This window comes from Chaetomium fimeti (genome assembly GCF_033439085.1).
Source record: "Chaetomium fimeti strain CBS 168.71 chromosome Unknown B0H64scaffold_1, whole genome shotgun sequence".
NCBI classification, from domain to species: domain Eukaryota; kingdom Fungi; phylum Ascomycota; class Sordariomycetes; order Sordariales; family Chaetomiaceae; genus Chaetomium; species Chaetomium fimeti.
The window spans coordinates 4,050,246-4,069,768 of NW_026944329.1; the positions used below are offsets into that span (position 1 = coordinate 4,050,246).

The 19,523-nt window shown below is 58.1% G+C and overlaps 6 protein-coding genes across 6 annotated transcripts; 2 read left to right on the top strand and 4 right to left on the bottom strand.

Annotated features, from left to right (window-relative positions):
* Positions 1-43: 43 nt before the first annotated feature.
* Positions 44-1,414, bottom strand: B0H64DRAFT_30966 (uncharacterized protein). The gene is made up of 2 exons (XM_062800142.1): positions 772-1,414; positions 44-719 (listed from the first exon to the last, which is right to left on the bottom strand). Exons 1-2 carry the CDS (start codon positions 1,321-1,323, stop codon positions 150-152), a joined length of 1,122 nt encoding a protein of 373 aa, XP_062664619.1. The 5' UTR covers positions 1,324-1,414; the 3' UTR covers positions 44-149.
* Positions 1,415-2,427: 1,013 nt separating this feature from the next.
* B0H64DRAFT_414740 (Aldehyde/histidinol dehydrogenase) lies at positions 2,428-4,333 on the bottom strand (the record flags this gene model as incomplete). Its single annotated transcript, XM_062805054.1, has 3 exons — positions 2,428-3,927; positions 3,991-4,098; positions 4,169-4,333. 3 exons carry the CDS (start codon positions 4,331-4,333, stop codon positions 2,428-2,430), a joined length of 1,773 nt encoding a protein of 590 aa, XP_062664620.1.
* A 5,752-nt stretch (positions 4,334-10,085) lies between these two features.
* B0H64DRAFT_31027 (uncharacterized protein) lies at positions 10,086-11,770 on the top strand. Its single transcript, XM_062800145.1, has one exon. It carries the CDS (start codon positions 10,265-10,267, stop codon positions 11,612-11,614), a length of 1,350 nt encoding a protein of 449 aa, XP_062664621.1. The 5' UTR covers positions 10,086-10,264; the 3' UTR covers positions 11,615-11,770.
* Positions 11,771-12,061: 291 nt separating this feature from the next.
* Positions 12,062-12,728, bottom strand: B0H64DRAFT_382622 (uncharacterized protein). Its single transcript, XM_062802890.1, has one exon. It carries the CDS (start codon positions 12,574-12,576, stop codon positions 12,352-12,354), a length of 225 nt encoding a protein of 74 aa, XP_062664622.1. The 5' UTR covers positions 12,577-12,728; the 3' UTR covers positions 12,062-12,351.
* Positions 12,729-12,758: 30 nt separating this feature from the next.
* B0H64DRAFT_429035 (uncharacterized protein) lies at positions 12,759-14,299 on the top strand (the record flags this gene model as incomplete). The annotated part of the gene is made up of 4 exons (XM_062805875.1): positions 12,759-13,241; positions 13,305-13,438; positions 13,513-13,631; positions 13,713-14,299. The coding sequence occupies exons 1-4, from the start codon at positions 12,993-12,995 to the stop codon at positions 14,297-14,299; spliced, it is 1,089 nt and encodes a 362-aa protein (XP_062664623.1). The 5' UTR covers positions 12,759-12,992.
* Positions 14,300-16,439: 2,140 nt separating this feature from the next.
* On the bottom strand, positions 16,440-18,874 carry B0H64DRAFT_414741 (chromatin remodelling complex Rsc7/Swp82 subunit-domain-containing protein; the record flags this gene model as incomplete). Its single annotated transcript, XM_062805055.1, has 3 exons — positions 16,440-18,205; positions 18,352-18,444; positions 18,811-18,874. 3 exons carry the CDS (start codon positions 18,872-18,874, stop codon positions 16,440-16,442), a joined length of 1,923 nt encoding a protein of 640 aa, XP_062664624.1.
* Positions 18,875-19,523: the final 649 nt, after the last annotated feature.

The window sequence follows — 19,523 nt, forward strand, 5'->3', positions numbered from 1 at the left end:
GGTGGGGGAGGGGTTGTTGCTTGGTTTCACCCACCCCGTGTCCCATACCCCCAGGTATTGCAAAATGCCTACCCCCCGCGATGCGTTGACAATGTGCTTCTCAAGCGACACAGATCGCCGTCTAACACGGCCCGACGACGACTGGTCTCTCAGCTGCTGAGCAGGTCCCTCACGCTCATACCGCGCGGCGCGGTCGCCGTGCTGCTGCTGGTGCGGCGGTCCATCTGGTTCAGCATGAGCAGGGCGGCGGTGGCCTCCTGGTCCAGGTCCCGCTGGGGCGGCAGGGCCGGGCTGGTCAGGGCGGAGCCGTAGGCCGAGTGGGGGGCGGCGGGGTGCTGCGGGCCGAAGAAGGGCGAGGTGGTGGTCGACGTGCTGTAGCCGTGCAGGCGGTAGTCGGACGAGACGGATGAGTACGAGTTGTGCCGGCTGGGGTCCTGCGGCCGCAGGGCCGGGGAGATGGACGGTGCCTGGGATCGGCCGGCGATCGGGGTGAAGCTCGGCGAGGGCGCGCTGGAGGAACTGGTCATCTCTACGTCGGGCGAGCACGGTTCCGTGGCGCCGCCATAGCCGTGACCGTGGTTATATGTGTCGGCCATGGAGGGGGATGGCAGGCTTGACTGGGGCGGCCGGGGTTCGGGGTCCAGCATGGCTTCTGATCCACATTGCGCCTTGAGCTTGGTGACGCAGTCTTCGAGGTACCTGACGTACTCGATCGAGGCCTGGACTTGCGTGTCAGTGGAAACCGTAACACCGGAGTGGCACTATACGAACCTGCAGGATAGCCAGCTTATGCATCTCTCCAGTACACGCTGGGATCAAGCCCTTGAGGACGGCAAACTCCTCGTTCATCTTCGACCTCCGCCGGCGCTCGATGAGGCTGTGGGCAGTCTTCCTCGCGATCTTCCTCCCGGCTGCGCTCGTAGCCGAGGGTTGTTTCCTTTTTGAACCGGCCGCTTGAGTGGTCGAACTCGTCCCGGCATTGCTCTTGGATGCTGTCTTGGAAGTCGACGCGGGGGTCTCGGGGGCGGGCTCCTCGCGCGGCTTCATCTGGATAATCTTGCGAGAGCGGGTAGGAGGCGGTGGGAGCGCGAACTGGTCCTTGGGCGGGTTGGCAGCGGAGGACCGCCTGCGCGACTTGACTGTTTCGCTGGCCTGAGTAGGGTAGAAAGTTGCCGAAGTGTTCGGGGCGTTTGCTCCGGCCTCGCTCGCCACGGCGGGTGGCGGCAGCTCAAAGGCTAGCTGCAGGGAGGCCATCTTGGAACCGTCCTGGCCCTTGATGTCCGTTGACGACGCTGGGGTCGGGAGAAATGTGTTGCGAGGCATTGTGGAGGTCAAGAACGAAGTCCGAGAGTGGAATAATCACCAAGGCTCAAGGGAAGCCAGGGCCGGAAGGATGGCGCGTGCCCAGCTTTTGACGAGCGGCAGTTACAAGTAGAGCAGCCGAGCTTGGCAGTGGGATCAGAAACTCAAACGTGAGAGATGGCTGAGCTGTGTGACGATCTCGGATGACAGAATGTGCGCCTCAGTCTTGGAGCGAGATGGGGAGTGACGAAGTCGGGGAGAAGAATAAAGAGGGAGACATGGCTTCGGTTGCTCGGCGAAGCAGGCGGCCCACGGAAGAGAGTGGGATGGCAGAAAGTTTGAGACATTGCAACCGACACACGCCAGCCCGTCCGCACGCTTCTCAGCCTGAGGTCACAACCGAGAAGGGAAGACGACGGGGGAGGGGCGGTGCCTGGGGAAAGGGATGATGGGCGGTCGCGTGCTCAGCTCCCTTGTTTAAGGCACGAGGTGCAATCCCGAGTGCTGATTGGTTGAGGAACCGGGAGCTGTCGGTGAGGTGGGTGTCCGATACAGAAAAAGAAGGGGGGAACACGGGGGAGGGACATCTCTGTTGAGCTTATTCTCCAGACTCGGTCCGTTTTCTGTATCCCGCCGCTTACACATTCGCGCCCTTGTGTCATTCGAGCTCTTTTCGTCCCGCCAAAGCTCCCGGGGGCGACACCCAAACCCGCTGCAGCATGGGAGCATCTTCTTGTCCAACAGTCTCGAGGCTCGGCGACACGCCCCCTCGGAACCTTGCGGGTTTGTCGATCATCACGACACCCTGTCCAATGCTTTCAACACGCGTCGGCCTTGGCCCCGATTTCCCGGAGCGTCTCCCGATTGAGGCAATTGGATGGGCGCTGTCAAGTGCTCGCGTGTCAAGAGAAAAATGTTGGATTCGAAATAGCCCGGAAATTCTAGACCACCTTAACTCCGGAATGCCTCGCTCATCGCCCCCCTCCGGCGCAGAATGTCCAGCGCAAGCTGATACATGCCATTTCCACCCTAGTTAAGTCGTGTTCATCATGACCGCAACAGGTATCCCGAGGTGAAGGTGAAGGTGAAGGTGAAGGTGAAGGGGAAGGGGCCTTGTTCGGCCCATTAAACCTCGTTACTGGGGTACTCCACCTGCGTGGTTGCGTTAAACTCTTCCTTAATGCTCCTCATGCTGACGAACCGCCCCAGGATTGCAATGCTGCCGGCCTTGTCGTTGGTCCCGCTAGCCCGGCTCCCGCCGAATGGCTGCTGACCCACCACGGCGCCGGTGCTCTTGCAGTTGATGTAGAAGTTGCCTGCCGCGTTGCGGAGTTTCTCCTCCGCGAAGCGCACCGCGGCACGGTCCGCCGCGAACACGGACCCGGTCAAGCCGTACTCGCTGGCCGTGTCGACCAACTCGCACGCCTGCGCAAAGGCGCCGACGGGGTCCTTGCTATCGTCATAGACGTAGACGGTCAGGACGGGCCCGAACAGCTCCGTCGAGAAGAGCTTGTGGTCCGGCGTCTTGGCCTGGTAAATGGTCGGCTGCACGAAGTAGCCCTTCGATTTATCATAGGTGCCGCCCGTGAGCAGCTCGAGATCCTTGTCGTTCTTCGCATCGTCAATGACCCCCGAGAGCTTCTTGAAGGAGGCCTCGTGGATGACGGGGCCGACGAAGTTCTTGTGGTCCCACGGGTTGCCGACGGCCAGCTTCTGGGTCTCCTCGACCATGCGCGTCTTGAACTGCGGCCACACCGAAGCAGGCACGTAGACACGCGAGGTGGCGCTGCACTTCTGGCCCTGGTACTCGAAGGCACCACGGACCGTCTGAATGGCAGCATTGTCTAGGTCAGCGGACGAGTGGATCAGGTGGAAGTTCTTGCCGCCGGTCTCGCCGACAATGCGCGGGTACGACTGGTAGCGGCCTTCGGCGACACCAGCACCGATCTGGCCGTACAACTTGCGGAACACGGCGGTGCTGCCGGTATAGTGCAGCGCGGCGAACTTCTTGTGTGCCAACACCTCCTTGGTCACCTCCTCCGGGTTACCTGGCACGAACTGGACAACGTTCCGCGGCAAGCCGGCCTCGAGGAGGATGTTGTACAATAGCCAGTTGCTAGCGATGGCAGAATCGCTCGGCTTCCAGACCACGACGTTGCCCATCAGCGCCGGGAGACCGGGCAAGTTGCCAGCAATGGCTGTGAAGTTGAAGGGGCTGACCGCATAGACGAAGCCCTCGAGCGGTCTATACTCGACCCGGTTCCATACACCCGGCGAGTTGTGCGCAGGCTGCTGGGCATAAAGTTCCTCGGCGTACTGCACGTTGAAGCGGAGGAAGTCGCAGAGCTCGGCGGCGGCATCGATCTCGGCCTGCCAGGCGTTCTTGCCTTGGCCGAGCATTGTCGCGGCCATGATGTCGTAGCGGTACTTTGTGCTGATCAGGTCGGCGGCCTTGAGGAAGATGGCGGCGCGGTCTACGAACGGCAGCGACTCCCAGTCGGCCTTCGCATCCAGTGCAGAGTCGATAGCGGTCCTGACATGCTGCGGTGATGCTTGAGAGTATGTGGCGACAGTCGTTTGGTGGTCGGACGGGTTGGCCTGCCTGCCCGTCGAAGTCGTCTTGATCTGTGGCGCGAAAGGAGTTAGCGGGGCGATCAAGACATAACGGAGCACGAAACAGGGTCTTACCTCTTTCCCACCGACAACGAGCGGCACCTCTAGGGTGCCCCTCTTCTGTAAGGTCTCGACGGCCAAAGTCAAGCCCGCTCTCTGCGCTGAGTCTTTGGCATAGTGTTGCTGCCCAACGTGTCAATATCTCTGCACGCATACACGCATCACAACACGGGGTGCTCGGGCAAAGACTCACGTTTGGCTCGTTGGCCACCTTGGGGATCTTGAAGGCTGCGATGGTCGACATTCTCGTGGTGCTTGGAAGCTTAGGCGTGTGTTGTAACCTGGGTTTGCTGGCAGAGAATGCAGCTCTTGTGATGCCAGAAGGCAGTGACAAAACTCGAAGTTGCCTCGATGCCATGTTCGCTGCTTCCGAGATCTAGATCGGTCGTGTGACGGGATGCGAACACCAACTTCAGTGCGGGACGGTTTAAACCGGCAAGGAAAAGACGTAATGTGTTTTCCCAGATTATATGTGATTGCAGCCACCACGGATGTGTTCGCAGGTTTCGTCGAATCGCAACTGCCCGAATTCTCTACCCCTCATCCGATGTGTTGTGCACCGCATGAGACCGCCCTCTTGAGGAAAGAGAGGCACGCCTGTTGGATCGCTTTGCTACGGCTTTACACACCAAGCTCGAGCCATCACTGGCGTCATGAGGGGCGGCGGGTCATCCATTGGCCAATGATCGTTCTTGCCGTGGGCAAAGCGATTCCCGATAAGGTCCCGGCAGTCTTATCGAAGCCGGTGTCTGGAGAAATCGGCGGGCGGAAGAGCCGAGACCGGGGTGTTGACATGCCGAGCGACTCGAGGACGCCGTTCGATTCAGGGTCACGAGGTTCTATCTGGTATTCTCGGGCGAAAGAAATATTGGTTTAGGACATCCGTAGCTCCGACATCGCTTTAGGTTCGGAGAAAAGAGGAGGCGCTTTCGGCAAAAGTTTAGTTAATCTCTTGACCAGGAAAGAGTTCCCCAACTTTGGAGCTGCTTCCATGTGTAAGTGGTGGGCCGGGTACAGTAGCACCCCACACTTTGGCGGACTCGGAGTCAACACCAGACAGTCAACCGCTTCTCGCTTTTATTTCCTGTAATCGGGTGATTGAATGATTGAATATATTGATATCAAAATGAATACAGTGAGCAGTTCGGTACTGATACAAATTCTGTGGAAAGCTCAAATCTTCGATATTTCAACCAGAACCCATCCATCCCATCTAGGGCTCTCCCTTTCCCTCTCTACCCTCATTAGCTGGCTAGCTGTCAGTACCACTCCTTGCTCTTGGAGAGTCTTATCCGTAGAGAGTCATGACATGACCATCAGAGAGTAAGAATTGTGTGATTAGTAGATACAATAGCGAGATTGATGACACGAAGAGGCTCCCAAGGGCTGTCTGACTTGCCAACCCGTGCTTTCACCCCGTAGACGACCACACTATTGTGTCACAAGAACCTCATCTATACATAGTATGTAACGCCCTCCCGGACGGCCCGGTGCTCCCAAGCACAACTCTGAATAATGTTTGCACTGAAATAACTCGGTAGCGGCATCCCGGTGACACACACTATCAACGCCGCAGAGCAGCAGAAAACCCATCAGCTCACTACATACCATTTCGCGCCACCTGGGCCCGAGTCGTGCATGAATAACGTGGGCCAACCGTTACACGGCCACGGCTCGAAAGGGTGCCGATGCATATATGCGGGCGCCGTGAGACGATTTTCTACTTCCATTTAATGCTGCATCTTAGGGGCACAGGGAACAGACGAAGTCTGGAAAACCACTCATCGACAATGGGCCGCCACCGCTGCGATATGATCGGATCATCCGGCGCCCTGAAGAATAATCCGGGGTGTTTATCTTTAAATCAGAGAAGGTAAAATAAATGCCAGAATAAAGGTAACGGGGCAGCGACCTTTTTCTGCCCTTTCGCCAGAGGCATCCTGTCAAGTTACTCGAGTTGATACTCCGTGACTTGAAAAACAAGACTTCGGCACATCGTTTCCTCACCTAAACTTGGAAACGGCCTGTGGTGTACACGCTGACATAGCCTCCGCCAACGATGCGACGAGAAGGCAGTTGGGAGCAAGAGATGTTACACAGCCCAGGTTCAAGCCCAATGGCCCCCCTAGAGCAAGAACTCATGCTGCGCGCTGAGAGATGCAGGTTCCCATTGCACACCATCGGTGCAGCGATGGGCGTCGGGGCGGCACAGCACGAGTACGCCATGTATGTACCCCTTCGGGGCAGCTGGTGTGGTCGCACCTCATGGGCAACGATCCACAGGTCGCCATGAAGCTGCGCCTCTCCTTGGGTTGCTGTGAGCGTCAGCACCACGGCCCAACACAGGCTCGGTTCGAATGCTATGCAGAACGCCTCGATCTTGCAGCACCATGGCCGTCATGTGATCTACCGCGTGAAGGACCTGTCGTGATCCTCTCATGCCTCCTCCCGCCTGCCCGGCATAATCGACTGGAATTGCTTTGACGGGCGGTAGCTGAGTAGTTGGATCAGATTCACAACTCCCGAGAACGTACCGCACTCTACCCGAGACTGTGTCAGCATGTTAGCAGCTTCCTGTTTCCGATTATGGAGCTCGTTATGCTCCCAGACCCAAGCAATGTTTTAGGAGCGTGTTTTGGCATCTGCCGAAGAAACCGCGATGGTGGAGGGTGTCCGGCGGATTTGGGGTGGTCAGCAACGAGGTCTGTGAACCGGTCTCTTGACTCTTTGGCTTGATGATGCGACAGGTTCCAGGAATCTGGTTGAGGCAAATGCCGTGGCCTCGAATTCGCATGAACCAGTTGTTGGAGATCGCAGGGCTGAGTGGAGAGGTCGGCCCCAAGCCGTCTCGAATAAACGAGCCGCGGCGAGATGGACCAACGAGATTGAATCCCAGATCCAGAACATGGATGTGATCCAAAACAACATGAAGCGGCCATGGCGATGAGGCGTCTCCAGTCCTAGGATTTTCCGTGCAGAACTGTCAAGCATCCCTTCATCGCCTCCACCGAGCCCGCCTGTTAGTCGGCCCCGACACCCAACTCCCCTTTCGGGCTGCATCCGACAACGAGGTGGTCAACCTCCATCTTGTGCCCGAGTTTCAGCTCTACCCGTAGTCCCGACGAATCAAATGCCTCGAGACCAGCTCCGAAGCATGTTCCGGACTCGGCATGGCGACCAACCCCGCATGTCGAGCCAGTTGCGGGACGGAGGTGCCTGGATCCAAAAAGGTGTAATGCAAGGTGTGAGCCTTATCCGGGGCTGAACAGATGTCTTGCATCTGATGTAGCTGATTGGTTTGGGAGCTCGATCTGTCGGCCCTCACATTCCTGGCCACGTCACGGAGGAACTCCTGCGGCCCTGCGGGGTGGCCCCTCTTTCGAAGTTTCGACCATCGCTGGGGCATGAATGGCTAGGGAAGGGGCGGCCCGCCGATGTTCACCGTGATCCGTGAACCTAGCAGGAGAGAGAGGGGGGGGGGGGGGATCAAGAAAGATTGTAGGGCCGCCCACTCATCCACTCGAAGCGACTGGAATGGGAGTATCGGGTTGAGGGGAGCTTTGGAAGTTACTGCCCCCATGTCGTGCCTTTTCGCAGAATCCCGCAAGCGCCCAGGATTTGATTTGCAGCGCTCCATCGATATCATGCCGGACGGAACGAGCGGGGTGAGATATGAGTGCGAGTTCCGCGATTGCGGGGTGGTTACCATCGCATAATTCCGCTCAAGACACGCTTGTGAGGTTTGCCTTGTATTTTTTGCGCGCCAACAACAGCGAATCCCATCAAGCCACTCGGGAGACGGGACGCCAAAAGACGGGAGCGGAAACAGGCCTCGCCCGACAAACCTCCGATCTTTCACAGCTTAGAATAGGTCCCGAAAGGTTGAATCGGAACCATGATCGAAACCATGATTTGGGATGCTCTGCCGCATTCGCAGATCTTCGAGAGTAAGGCCGAGGGACCGTGCTAGATTGTGCAGGACGGCAGCCAGCGCTTCCATTCCATCTGCGGGCACGGCCTGATGACAAAAACCGAGTAGCATTCCGACTGGTGTCGCCTGCCGCCCCGGCGGCTGCTAAGCGCAGGGACGCCTCTTGCTTCGTGACGGGAAGGTCGCGCTGCAGCGCACGGTCTGCTTCTAAATCGGCAGGCGGGACAGAGAAATGAGGATCCTGTAGGTTCCTTATTATTCCAGACGCATCGCGGCTGCAGCGGAAGAGAGAGTTTCCGCTCTGAGCAGCAGGAAAAAATACCAAGTCCGATCACGACAAGCGGGTTTGTTCTGGTTCAGATTCTTCTGGTGCGACAATAACCCTCCACAAGAGCGGTCTTCTGACATCAAGAGCCCTGTCAGAACGGTGAATACGAAGGCGTTGGTTGGCTGCCACTTTGGGGGCATGCAGGAACCATCTCCAAAAGAGAATTGGACGAAGTTGAGGTGCCATCGGATTTTTGTTAGCGTGTCGTCTCAAGCGAAGCGGTTCCTGGCAGGCTCGGCAGGCTCACAGGGTTCTGGGCACCCACCTGTTTCTGGAAAGGCGATCCCCCGCTTCGGCGCGCACAGACCACGTATCTGATCCACTGCTCCCCGGTAATTACGGGAATTTACTGGGATCTCAAAGTTTCAGGAACAGGAAACAACGAACCACCACTCCACTTCACGCGTCTTTTCGATGGCAGGCACGCAAGAGAGGCGGGGGCAAGACAGGGCCTTCACCGCTTCCTGACCGCCGCTCCCGACGAGAAAAATTCCTGAGAAAAGCCCGAGACACGACACACACCACGAGGCAAGTTTTGTCGCAGACTCGGGATCTTTGATAGGGTGACAAATCCTCGAGACCCGCTGATCTCGCGGACTCGAAATCGAATCCGTCGAGTCTCTCTCGGATCTCGGGCGGAGGGGCACACAAGCCCCGGGCACCTCGCCGAGAACCTCACTCTGGAGAGAGGGTTGTTTGTGCTCGCACGAGATGACATTACGACTGCAGCTTCTTCCGACCTTTCCGAGCGGCTTCCTCGCCCCATTCATCAATTCTGCCATTCTGCCATCTCTCGGTCTGCCCAATGCGCAAGCGCAGGTCAATCCATGTGCACGCCATGTGTGCTGGTGAATGTCACCATTCCCCAATCCCCCCCCTTTCCCACGGTCGATCGTACCAAGTATTTTGGACTGTGCGTGGATTGTACCAACGTACCGCCCCTGTCCCTGAACTGAACTTGACGGGGGTCTGTCGCCGAGACCGTTGATTGCCCTGTTTGGCTGGCCCAGCCACCAACGCACCCACCACATCTGCAAGCACTTCCTGCAACACACGCCAATCCCCAGCGATAAGGCCCGGGTTACTCAAGACAGCGGCGTTTCAGAAACCTGCGCGGCAGTACGCGGATCGCTTTCCTGGACAATTCCAGTGGTGATTGTGTGCCTCTCGGAAGTCGTCCGTTGGTAACGACCGCCGCCAACACACCGCACCCAGGGCTCAGCCATTTTCACGCCAATTCAAGCCCGTCACAGCCATCACAACCGACCATCACAGCCATCCCAGCCCATCATCGCCCTTGCTGCACGCCTCTTTCCCAATGCACGTCGTTCCCACTAGCGTGCGTGGAGCCCGCACACTGACACACCACCGTGGCACCGAAAGTGGTCCCCAGCCCCAGCCTGGGCGGCCATGGTGCAGTCCGCGTGTGTGTGGGCAACTGGGCATGGGGGGTAGTGAGTTGCTTGGTAAAAAAGAGAGGGGATGGGGGGCTTCGCCAACCAAACCAGTCCAGTGTGGGTGTGGACTGCGGACTGTGGAGTGGGCTCGAGCACACGGGGTATATCTGCCGACTCACCCAGCTTTCCACGTCCAGGATACTTTTTATGATGGCTCGGCAGGCCACCCTCCCTCCTCCTCACCGTGCCGTGGTGACCCCCATCCTTATCTCTAATAAGGGCATCTGGATATAGACGCGGGAGCTTCCCTCTCCGTCTACTTCTTGTCCCTCGTTCCCGCTCGAGGTCCCTCCGACTCGAACCAAGGCCTCTGTGCCCCGGACCGATGCCCGTTCAGCTTCTCGAGCTGTTGGGTCTCTCAGTCTGAGTTGCCTCGACCACGTTTGTCTCCCATTTCCATTCTTGACAATTGCCTCTCTTCACCTTCCACCTTGCTTCCCGGCGTGCGAAAGAGGCATACCCGAGCTTGGATTTGCCCAATGGCTAGCTAGCATCGGGCATGCTGTCTTCCCTCGACCCCTCATCCCGCCTCCTCCAAGACCACTCACTGTCTATCCCGGGAATGTATGCACCATGACCGGGCCAATGCTGCTGGCGCTGCTTTGCACGGCAGTATTTGGATGGCTGGTTGAGGCGTTGCCAGTGGTGATTCGTGGTCTGGACCAGCACTCGGAAGTTCGAGCTGGGCTTTTGATCGAGCCCCGGCAATGGAAGGGCCCACCACCGTGGTTGATCTCGAGCATCGAAGCGGCGACAACGAGACTAATTCTTTCGGTCCCAGGAGCAACAGGACCGCCCTCGCCCACTTTCTCCGGGCCTCCGGCTAGCGCTGTACCGCTATCCACGGGCCTACCCACTACCCCTCCAGATGCTGGTAACTCGCTGCCTTCGAGCACGGTAGACCGGCAACTGTCTGGAGAAGGCCCGATGACCGATACTATGCCCACAGACACCACCAACTTCGAAACCGCAACCCCGTCCGCGACTGATATTTCTGTGCCTTCGAATGAGGGCGACTCTGGAATCGGGAGTCACAGGACGCTCGTCATCAGCCTGAGCACCATCCTCTCAGCGGTGGGGTTAGCGTTGATACTAGGGGGGTTATTCCTGTGGCGGAGAAGGCGGCAACGCCGGCTGCCTTTCCTCTCACGTGGCGTCTCACCCATCGATGACGACGAGATCGAGAGATGGAAATCGCCCAGAGATGAAAAGGAGACCAGGTTCCCGGCTGGCGATACCGACGTTGAGGCCGACGCGGCCTTCAACAAGGAGACGGGTGCTCCGTCGCACGCGAAGCACCCGTCGACAAGCTCTGTGAAGAAGCCGCCGAGCGTGATCGTCTACAACAGACCGCACGATGCGCAAGGGACCCGTCAGTCAACCGATGCCGAGTCCCGCCGCTCCTTCGCCCAGAACCACCCCGCCTACAGCGGCAAGACAAGTTTCGACAAAACCCTCCCGCAGACCCCTATTCAAGCCCGAGCACCCAACGCCCGCGCGGGACTGACGGACGAGTCCGTCCCCGGCGACGAGCCCTTTATTTTCTGCCCGAAACGCACCTCTTCCCGACGCCTTTCCAAGCTTCCGCCCAATTCGGCCATGGGCCGGAGGGCTCAGCATGCGAGAGCTCGCAGCTCGCGTAGCAGCACCCGCAGTTTCGGCGAGTACTACTACGCCTCAGGCGGCGGGTCACGCACCGGGTCCGACCTGGAGCTCTCGCCCCGGTATTCCCATGATCATGCACAGCATAGCAGGGAGCACTCGAGGAGCCACAGCGGGCCCCGGGGCAGTCACTCGAGAGTGTACTCGTCGTCCTCCATCCCGCCGAGGCTATCCTTTGGAGACGAGGCGTTGTTCGGGGGGCTGTCCCCGGCCCGCCCGAGGTTCCCTGGCGAGGGCGAGATTGGGAGGGCTATTGGCTAAGGGGGCCGCACAACACACATTTTGTTATGACCGATCATGTAAGGCTCTCTGTGCCTTTGCACATGGCCACACACTCTTCACCAGGCTGGGGGACTGATCCCGCTGGCGCCTGTTTTTCTTGGCACATCACTTTTCTTCCTCCCTGGATGCTGACTCCAGCGGAGCGGCTCGAGGGGTGAGTGAGCAAATTGCTCACTAGGGGCTCGAGGCCTTTTTTCTTTTTCTTTTCAGATGGCTGGATCAGTGTTATGAGTGACGAAGGTGATGGATATACCCCGACTAGCGCTTGAGGAAGGAGAACTTGGTTCTCGATGGCCTGGACGGCCAATCTACTTGGACGGATGAATAGCTACCTATCTGTTACTGGCAGAACGATACACACTGATGATGCTTTTGAAAGCACATCAGATGAAAGAAATGGGACAAACTTCATCAGCCTTACTGAGACATGCGTCTCCCGTCTTGTTGCCACTCTCCGCATCATCACAAGTTGTACATGTTACCTATGTATAGATACCGAGATGGTCAACCAAATATGGAATCCGATGCGCCCCGATCCAGAAACGCCGTCCCATTGTGATGAGACATTTTAGCTTGCATACAGACAGCTCTTCCTCGTCAAATGGGAGGCCTTCCTGCTCCGGAACCTGAAACGGTGGGCTTCCAAGGCCGAGCGGGGGGCAGATGCGGATCTGGGATCGGGCTGAGGATTGCCAGCAGCTTTTCCATGCTTGGATTTAGAAGGGCACTTCAAGTGAAGAAAAGGGAAAAGGGCCGGAGCATCTCGATAGTTCAGAAATAAGAAAGGATATAACCAAAGCGGAATAACTGGTGTCTGTCGAGTGATGAGATGTGCCCCTATTCATGGTCAAATCGCCCCTGGATTGAACCCTAACCCGATGCAATATAGCTTCCGCACAAAAGAAATCAATCAAGAGATGGGCCGCCACAACGAAGGGCATTTATGATCTTACACTCGGGGCCAATTGCCTGTCAAATAGCGCAATGGGCTTATTTTTGAGAGATGGGAGAAAACATAGAGGTTGTGGGGAGTTTGAAGAAGAGAGAAAAGTGACCAATATTCGTAACTCGTCGAAATGAAGCTATGACCCCCTAACTAAACCCATTTACGCGTCGATTTACAGCGCGACGCGCCACAATTTTGACTTCCTTCCCCACAACTGACCGCTACCCTGCGACCTGCGACCTGACCTGCGAGTCGCAAGTGACGAACATCACGCCAAACTCGTACTCACGAGCAATTGACCACCTCGAACCCGTGTCATAATTCCTCGCCCCTCGAGAATCACCGAGTCAACAGCGACATTATCTTCGATATAATCCCCCCCCCTATCCCGCCGAGATCCAAGCCATCGCCATGCCCTCACGTAAGAGCGATGCTCGTCGGAGCGACGTGTCTGTGGCAAGGTTTGTGCTCGCCGACGAAGATAGTGCCATGACTACAGAGTCCCCCGCCCCGGAACCAGCAGCACCAGCGGCATCAGCAATAGCAGAACCCTCGGTGTCCGGCTCAACGCCTGGCCCGCAACAGCCTGGCGATAAGAAGGACAAGGACAAGGAAAGGGAAAGGGAACGGGAGAGGGAGAGGGATACGTTAACAATCGAGGTGCGCACGGCGGTTTCAGAGTTTCAACACGGACCAAGGCTAATCAACTGGACACGGCCGTAGGACCTAACGCTGCCCAAGTCCATCATCACCCGGTTGGCAAAGGGCGTGCTACCGCCCAACACACAGATACAAGCCAATGCCATACTAGCGCTAACCAAGAGCGCGACGGTGTTTATTAGCCACCTAGCCAACGCGTACGTCTCTGTTACCCTATCCCAAATTTCGGGGAGAAAGAGAGAGAGGGGTATCTAACAGGAACCAACCGCAGCGCAAACGATTTCACAGTCGGCTCCAACAAGAAAACAATCAACCCCGCCGACGTCTTCAAAGCCCTAGACGAGATCGAATACGGCTTCATGCGCGAACGGCTCGAGGCTGAGTTTGCTAGTATGCCCCGCCCTCCCTCCCACTACAAATCACCACCACCACCCCCCACCCCCAACTAATACAAAAAAAAAAAAAAAACAGAATTCAACGAAGTCCAAACCTCCAAACGCTCCACCTACCGCAAAAAAGTCGCCGCCGCCAAAAAAGCCGGCGGCCCCAGCAGCGGCGACCCCGCCGACCAGTCCATGACAACCGACGCCGGCGGCAGCGGCGGCGCAGCCGACGTCTCCATGATGAGCACGGGCTCGACCACACTCGGCGGCGACGGCGGAAACGACGGCGACGAGACCGAGACCGAGGTCGACCGCAGCGTGCTGTCGCAGCGCGATGTCGCTCCGGGCGCGGGCGCGGGCTCCGGATCCGGCTCCGGTGGGGAGGTGCGCGCGGCGAAGAAGGCGAGGCTCGATTCGAGTGTTGTTGGTGGGGGTGTGGGTGGGGCGCGGATGGAGGTGGATGGGGAGGAGGAGGTGTCGGATGCGGAGACCGTGCCGGAGGAGGAGGAGCAGGAGGAAGAGGAGGATGAGGAAGAGGAGGAGGAAGAAGAGGATGAAGAGGAGGACGATGAGGACGATGAGGATGGGGAGGGTGCGGAGGGGAGGGGGGATGAGTTGGAGGAGCGGGCGAAGAGGGTGGAGGAGGACGAGGCGCTGGATGATGATAGTGATTAGGCGGGGGGTGTTGGGCGCGCCGGGGCAGGGCAGGTCGGGTCGGGTCTACGGGGTGGGAGGAACATGTTGGAAAACGCGCGGTTGTAGGGACGGAGTTGCTCGCTTGCGCCTGTCCGTCTGTACTGTTTAGTTGGGCAGTGGGCGGGGACTTGCGCTTTGCCGGTGGCAGGTTACGCTACGGGACTGGACGGAATAAAATGATAATCATTCGAGTATCAGTTTTGTCCTCGTGCGGTAACGCTGCAGGTGGTCCCGTTTTGTTTTCTACGGCGGGGGTATATAAAACCGTCGCTTTCTAGACTCACACTCCGCCATCGAAGTGTTCGTGTTCCTCGATTCCAGGTGCATAACAACAACAAAAACAAAACAGTCGCCCATCACCTATCACCCATCGTCCGAGGCGAGACATCGGCGAAATGTCGGCCATTCCGTGGCCTACCACGTTGGAGTTCTGCGGTCCAGGCTTTCGTACAGTTGCATTGTCGAAACCGTGTTGGGCAGCCCGGTGACTTCATCTTTCGAGTCAAGTGACTTAGACCAAGTCCACCGGTCTCGTCTAGCAGGGATACGGCATCTCGAAAACCATCACGGGGACGCCGAGGGTTGCGATGCTAGAAAACCGGATCGTTGATCAAGATCGGAGCGGTCAAGTTCCACAGAAAACTGAAAATAAAAAAATAAACAATAAAAAGAAATGACAGACGGTCGGGCGGCCGCTGCGATGCTATGGACGGATGTCCTCGAGTCACATGCTGTACTTGTTTGCTCCAGCTACGCCGGCGTGGGAGCAAACATCGGGCCTCCGTGCAAGTTACTGCCCAATAGAAGGGACAGATGCGTTGCTCTCAAACATACCACCTTCGGTCTGAACAGGGAACGCTAGTTAAAAGGAATGCGTATATTATCCAATGTGCTCTGCTCGCCCACGTGTTACCGCCCAAAATCGCCATCCAAGTTACGAGTGATCAATATTCCCGCCCGGCCCAAACACGTCCCAGCCACCCATTTCCATGCAGAACACGACAAGAGAGACAGATGTGAACGAAACCGAAGACGAGAGGACTAAACCGAACCCAACCCCGAACCGAGCCAATCCACCATGGTCACATATCCAAAACCGGAACTCGACCCCTCACATAGCGATGTAAGTTTGTCCAAACACAGCAACGCGCACAAAAACACGCCTCGAATGTAGACGGCGTGAACGGCAGACAGAACACGGGTATGGGATGATGACGAAATCTCCAGCAATGCTCCCTCGGGTGGGTAGCACAAAAACAGAAGCCCCAGCTCAGGTTCGAATGCGTTTAGAAGAACCAAGAGGTGGGTAAAAGTAAATAAGTTGTAAACAACACGCAACGAAGAGAAAGTTAATGGCTCGACCAAACACAAAACGGTTAAGACGGGCGGCGGTACAATTTCAGCACAAGAGAAAAACCCCATCATGTGTGCCTCCCAAGTCTCCCCAGCATCAGCCAGCCGACACGTAACCAACCCTCCATGACAAGCGTAATGACAATAAATGATGTACTTAAAAAAGGTTGGAAGAGGGATGGATGGATGGTGGCGATAAGAATGGCGGATATAGAAAGACGAAAAGTGTGTTGAGTCCGAACCTGCCACCTCCCTCCAGACAAGCCCAGGTTCGCCGGCGCCGGGGGTCGAATATGGCGTTAGATAATCCAAAATCGTCAACCAGACAGTCGTAAACCGTGTTGTTTGGCGTCGGGTCCGTCATGGGTATCGTGAAGAGTCGGCGACGGGCGGGGCGCCGAAAAGGTAGGAATACCGAAACTAAGAAATAAAGAAAAAAGAGCGAGGTATCATAGAAAACAGAACTGGTGAAATATGCCCTCGCCAGACTCCTCTATCCCCCGGACTGATACCCTCACCTGCCCGGCCCGAATGCTGCAAGCCGACTGCACCCTTCCTTGAAAAGCAATTTGCCTTCCCGTCCAGTAACGCATGATGCCTGAACCAGTCAAAAAAGTTGGGGAGAACCCCGCCTGCCAGAAGAGAAACTGCCCTGGGTATCAACAACCGTCCAGCGCGCATCGTTACCTAACCAGCCAGTCACCCATCTCGCGGCGGACCGAGTCAACAGTATATGGGCCCTAGCGCTGTCTTTTCAGGACGACGCTCACTGAGGCTGATTAGCCCACCACTGCCCCGGCGCCTGCTGCTGCGACCAGGCCTGGGTGACGGCCGGCGCCTGCGGGCTCTGCTGCATATACTGTCGCGGGGTCTGGTCCGCCGAATACATCCCTTGCGCCGGCGCGCCTCCGTACCCCTGGCCCATGCCCGGCATTCCCGGGTATGACATGCCGCCACCCGGCTGCACCGGGCCCGAGCTGCTCGAGTGTCGCAGTTGCGGAGCGGGCGACTGCTGCGGGTGAGGAGAGGGCTGAGACTGGGTCGTGTAGGCAGGGTAGCCGTGCTGGGGCGTTTGGGGCGTGGGGGGCCACATCTGGGGCTGCGAGTAGCTGTAGTTTTGCGAGGTCTGCGGCAGGGTGCCGGCGGAGCCCGAAGGCGGGTATGCCGGTCTCGACGTGCTCTGGGCTGGGTCGTGGGCGATACCTCTCAGTGTGTTCTGGCCGACCGGGTTCTGTGCGTGGATGGGCTGCGAGTAGGGGGCGGCCGACATCATCAAGGGGCTCTGGTTGGGAACGATGCTGGGCTGCTGCAGGTTACTGGTGCTGCTGTGGGATGCTGGGCCGGCGCGGGTGGTCGGCACGGTGGCGTCGGTTGAGGTGACGGGCTGGCTCAGCGTCGTTGGAGGGGGCTGCTCGTGCGGTCTCCGCCAAATGCTCTGCATGTAATCACTGCGCATATCCCGCTGCTGGTTGACAGACCGGTTGAACTCGGCCGCGTGATGGGCCTGGGCATGCAATTCCGAAATGGGAGACGGCTGGATCCGGTCCTGGTAAGGTGGCCCGGTGATCTCCTGCCGTGGGCCCGTCTTCAAGATGCTGGAATAGTCCCGGCTCCGTGTATCGCTGTAGTCTGGTCCTAGTGTTATCACAGGCATTCTGGTCGAGCTTCCTGGCGGTCCTCCAAGCATACCTGGTTGAACGAGTTGCGGTTGGGGTCCACCGCCGAATTGGCCCGGGTTGGTACTGTAGACGATCTCGCCATGGGGCGCTCCAAGGATCGACGTGCTGTGGTTCGCCTCGGCCTCGCGCGCCTTGGAGGCGCCCGGCCGCTTCTCACCTGCCGGGTCGGCCTCTGTGAAGCCTTGCTTGCGCGCCTTGGTTTCCCAATAGTCGTCGCGGACCCTCCTCCCATTCACAATGACGCGGCTCCCGAATTGGCGGAACATGCTCCTCGCCGTCACGATGGCGATCTGGCGTGACCGGTAGGAGAAAGGGAGAATTTCCTGGTTCACCAAATCATCCTTCTCGACCTGACTCGCAATGATCTTGAACAACGACCTGTTCTTGTTGAAGAGCAGATACGAGTCCCGGTATCCGAGGACGCGCGCGCATTCGGTGGCGAGCATAAACAGCTTATCTCCGCGGTTCGGGACGAGGAAGGTCCGGCAACGGTATTCGCGATTCCCGGTGAGCTGGCCGTTGGGCATCACCTTCTTCTCTCCGGCCTCGTCGATCTCCCGCGGCAGGTACTCGTCCCCGCCGGGACCGAGCTGGTCCGTCGTGTGGTCGCGTACGGTCGGGAGCGCCTTCAGCGTGGACTTTGTCGGGGTCGACTTGGGGGGCGACGCTTGAGGCGGTGCGTAGGTGGGCGTCTGGGCCGGCAAGGGCGCATTTTGGCTCTGGGGTGTTTGCGGTGGGAGTGTCTGGGGGGTAGGCGGGAGGGGCGGGAGAGCTGCCGGGACGGCGGTCTCGGGGACGCCCCCGGATGTTCGGGACTTCATCGGTCTGCCTCTTTTCCTCGGTTTGTCACCACCTAAAAGCGCGCACGGCTTCGTCAGCCTGTGATCGCGGGTCATACGCGCGGGGGTCGCACGGCCAGTGGGGTGCGACGCAGGAACGGCCGATTCAGTTGAAGGGAGCTTCAGCGACACAGAGACGAACACAACGAACACAACATACCGTCATCACCAGCCGAACCTAGCGGCCCTGCTTCCCCGAAGTCGTCGGGGGAACGGCTCCGCTTGACGCCTCGCGAGGGAGGATCGATCAGGTCTGCGCCGGACTGAGGTTAGCATTGCGCGTCGAGCGGCGGGCGGGGCAAAGAGCCCAGGTGAAGGACGCGCGCAGGCCCCATCGGGGAACGATGCGACGACATGATGGGCAACAAAGAGATGAACAGGCGCATTAGGTCGAAGCCTCGATGATGTGATGGAAGAACCGAGATGATGCTCGATGGCCCGGCGCCTCAAGCAACGCGAACGAGAAGAAAAGAATCCTGGATGGTGCACATTCGCGAATCGCGGGACCACAGGAGCTCGGAGGCTGCGAATACGCGCACAGCTCTCGCATGCTCGGCGCAACAAGGGAGGGGGGGGGGATAAAACAGCAGTATCAAAAGGAACAGTTCCAGTGACGCACCTGTGTTGAGCGCGGCTGGATTGATTGTAGCACTATCGGCGCCGTTGGGCTGTGCAGCGTACATCGGTGCCGTCGACGTCGACCACACGTCGATGGGTCTGCGACACGACGTGTCTTGATATAGTTGGGCTGGCTTTTGCTTGGGGTGTGGAGGGAGGGGCGACACCAGCCAAAAAGCAAAGGTCGTCAGAGCTTCTTCCTTCCTTGGTTCTCAAAACGTCCCCGTGTGGAATGCCAGTGGAATGCACGGGCGCGCGCGCTGCTGGGTGGTGCAGACCAGGAATGCTCGTGCATGTGGTTGGTGCAAATCCACGGGCTGCTGCTCCAGGGAGTCGGGTGTCGGGTGTCGAATGGAAGGGTAAAAGTTATAAAAAAAGGCAGGGACGCGGGAGGCAGGCAGGGTGCGTGCTTTTCCTCTTGATTTGTCGCCTCCTCCTTTTACTCATCGACTTCCCTGCTGGGGAGCTCAGGTTTTGAAAAGCACTTTCGCGTCGGCTTCGGGTCTTTGCCACGGGCGGCGTGTACAGAGGAAGGTTCCAGGGTGCCATGGGCTCCTGTCAGGTTCAAAAAGTGCTGCGAAGAAACTGGACGGCTGCAGGACACACGCGGGGACCGGGCTAGTCCCGTTCAGGCAATGGCTTGGCGCCTGTCCTGTTACGGCAAGGCAGAGCGGGGCACCCTTGCATTCATCTGTTGACGGCTGCCGCGGTGTT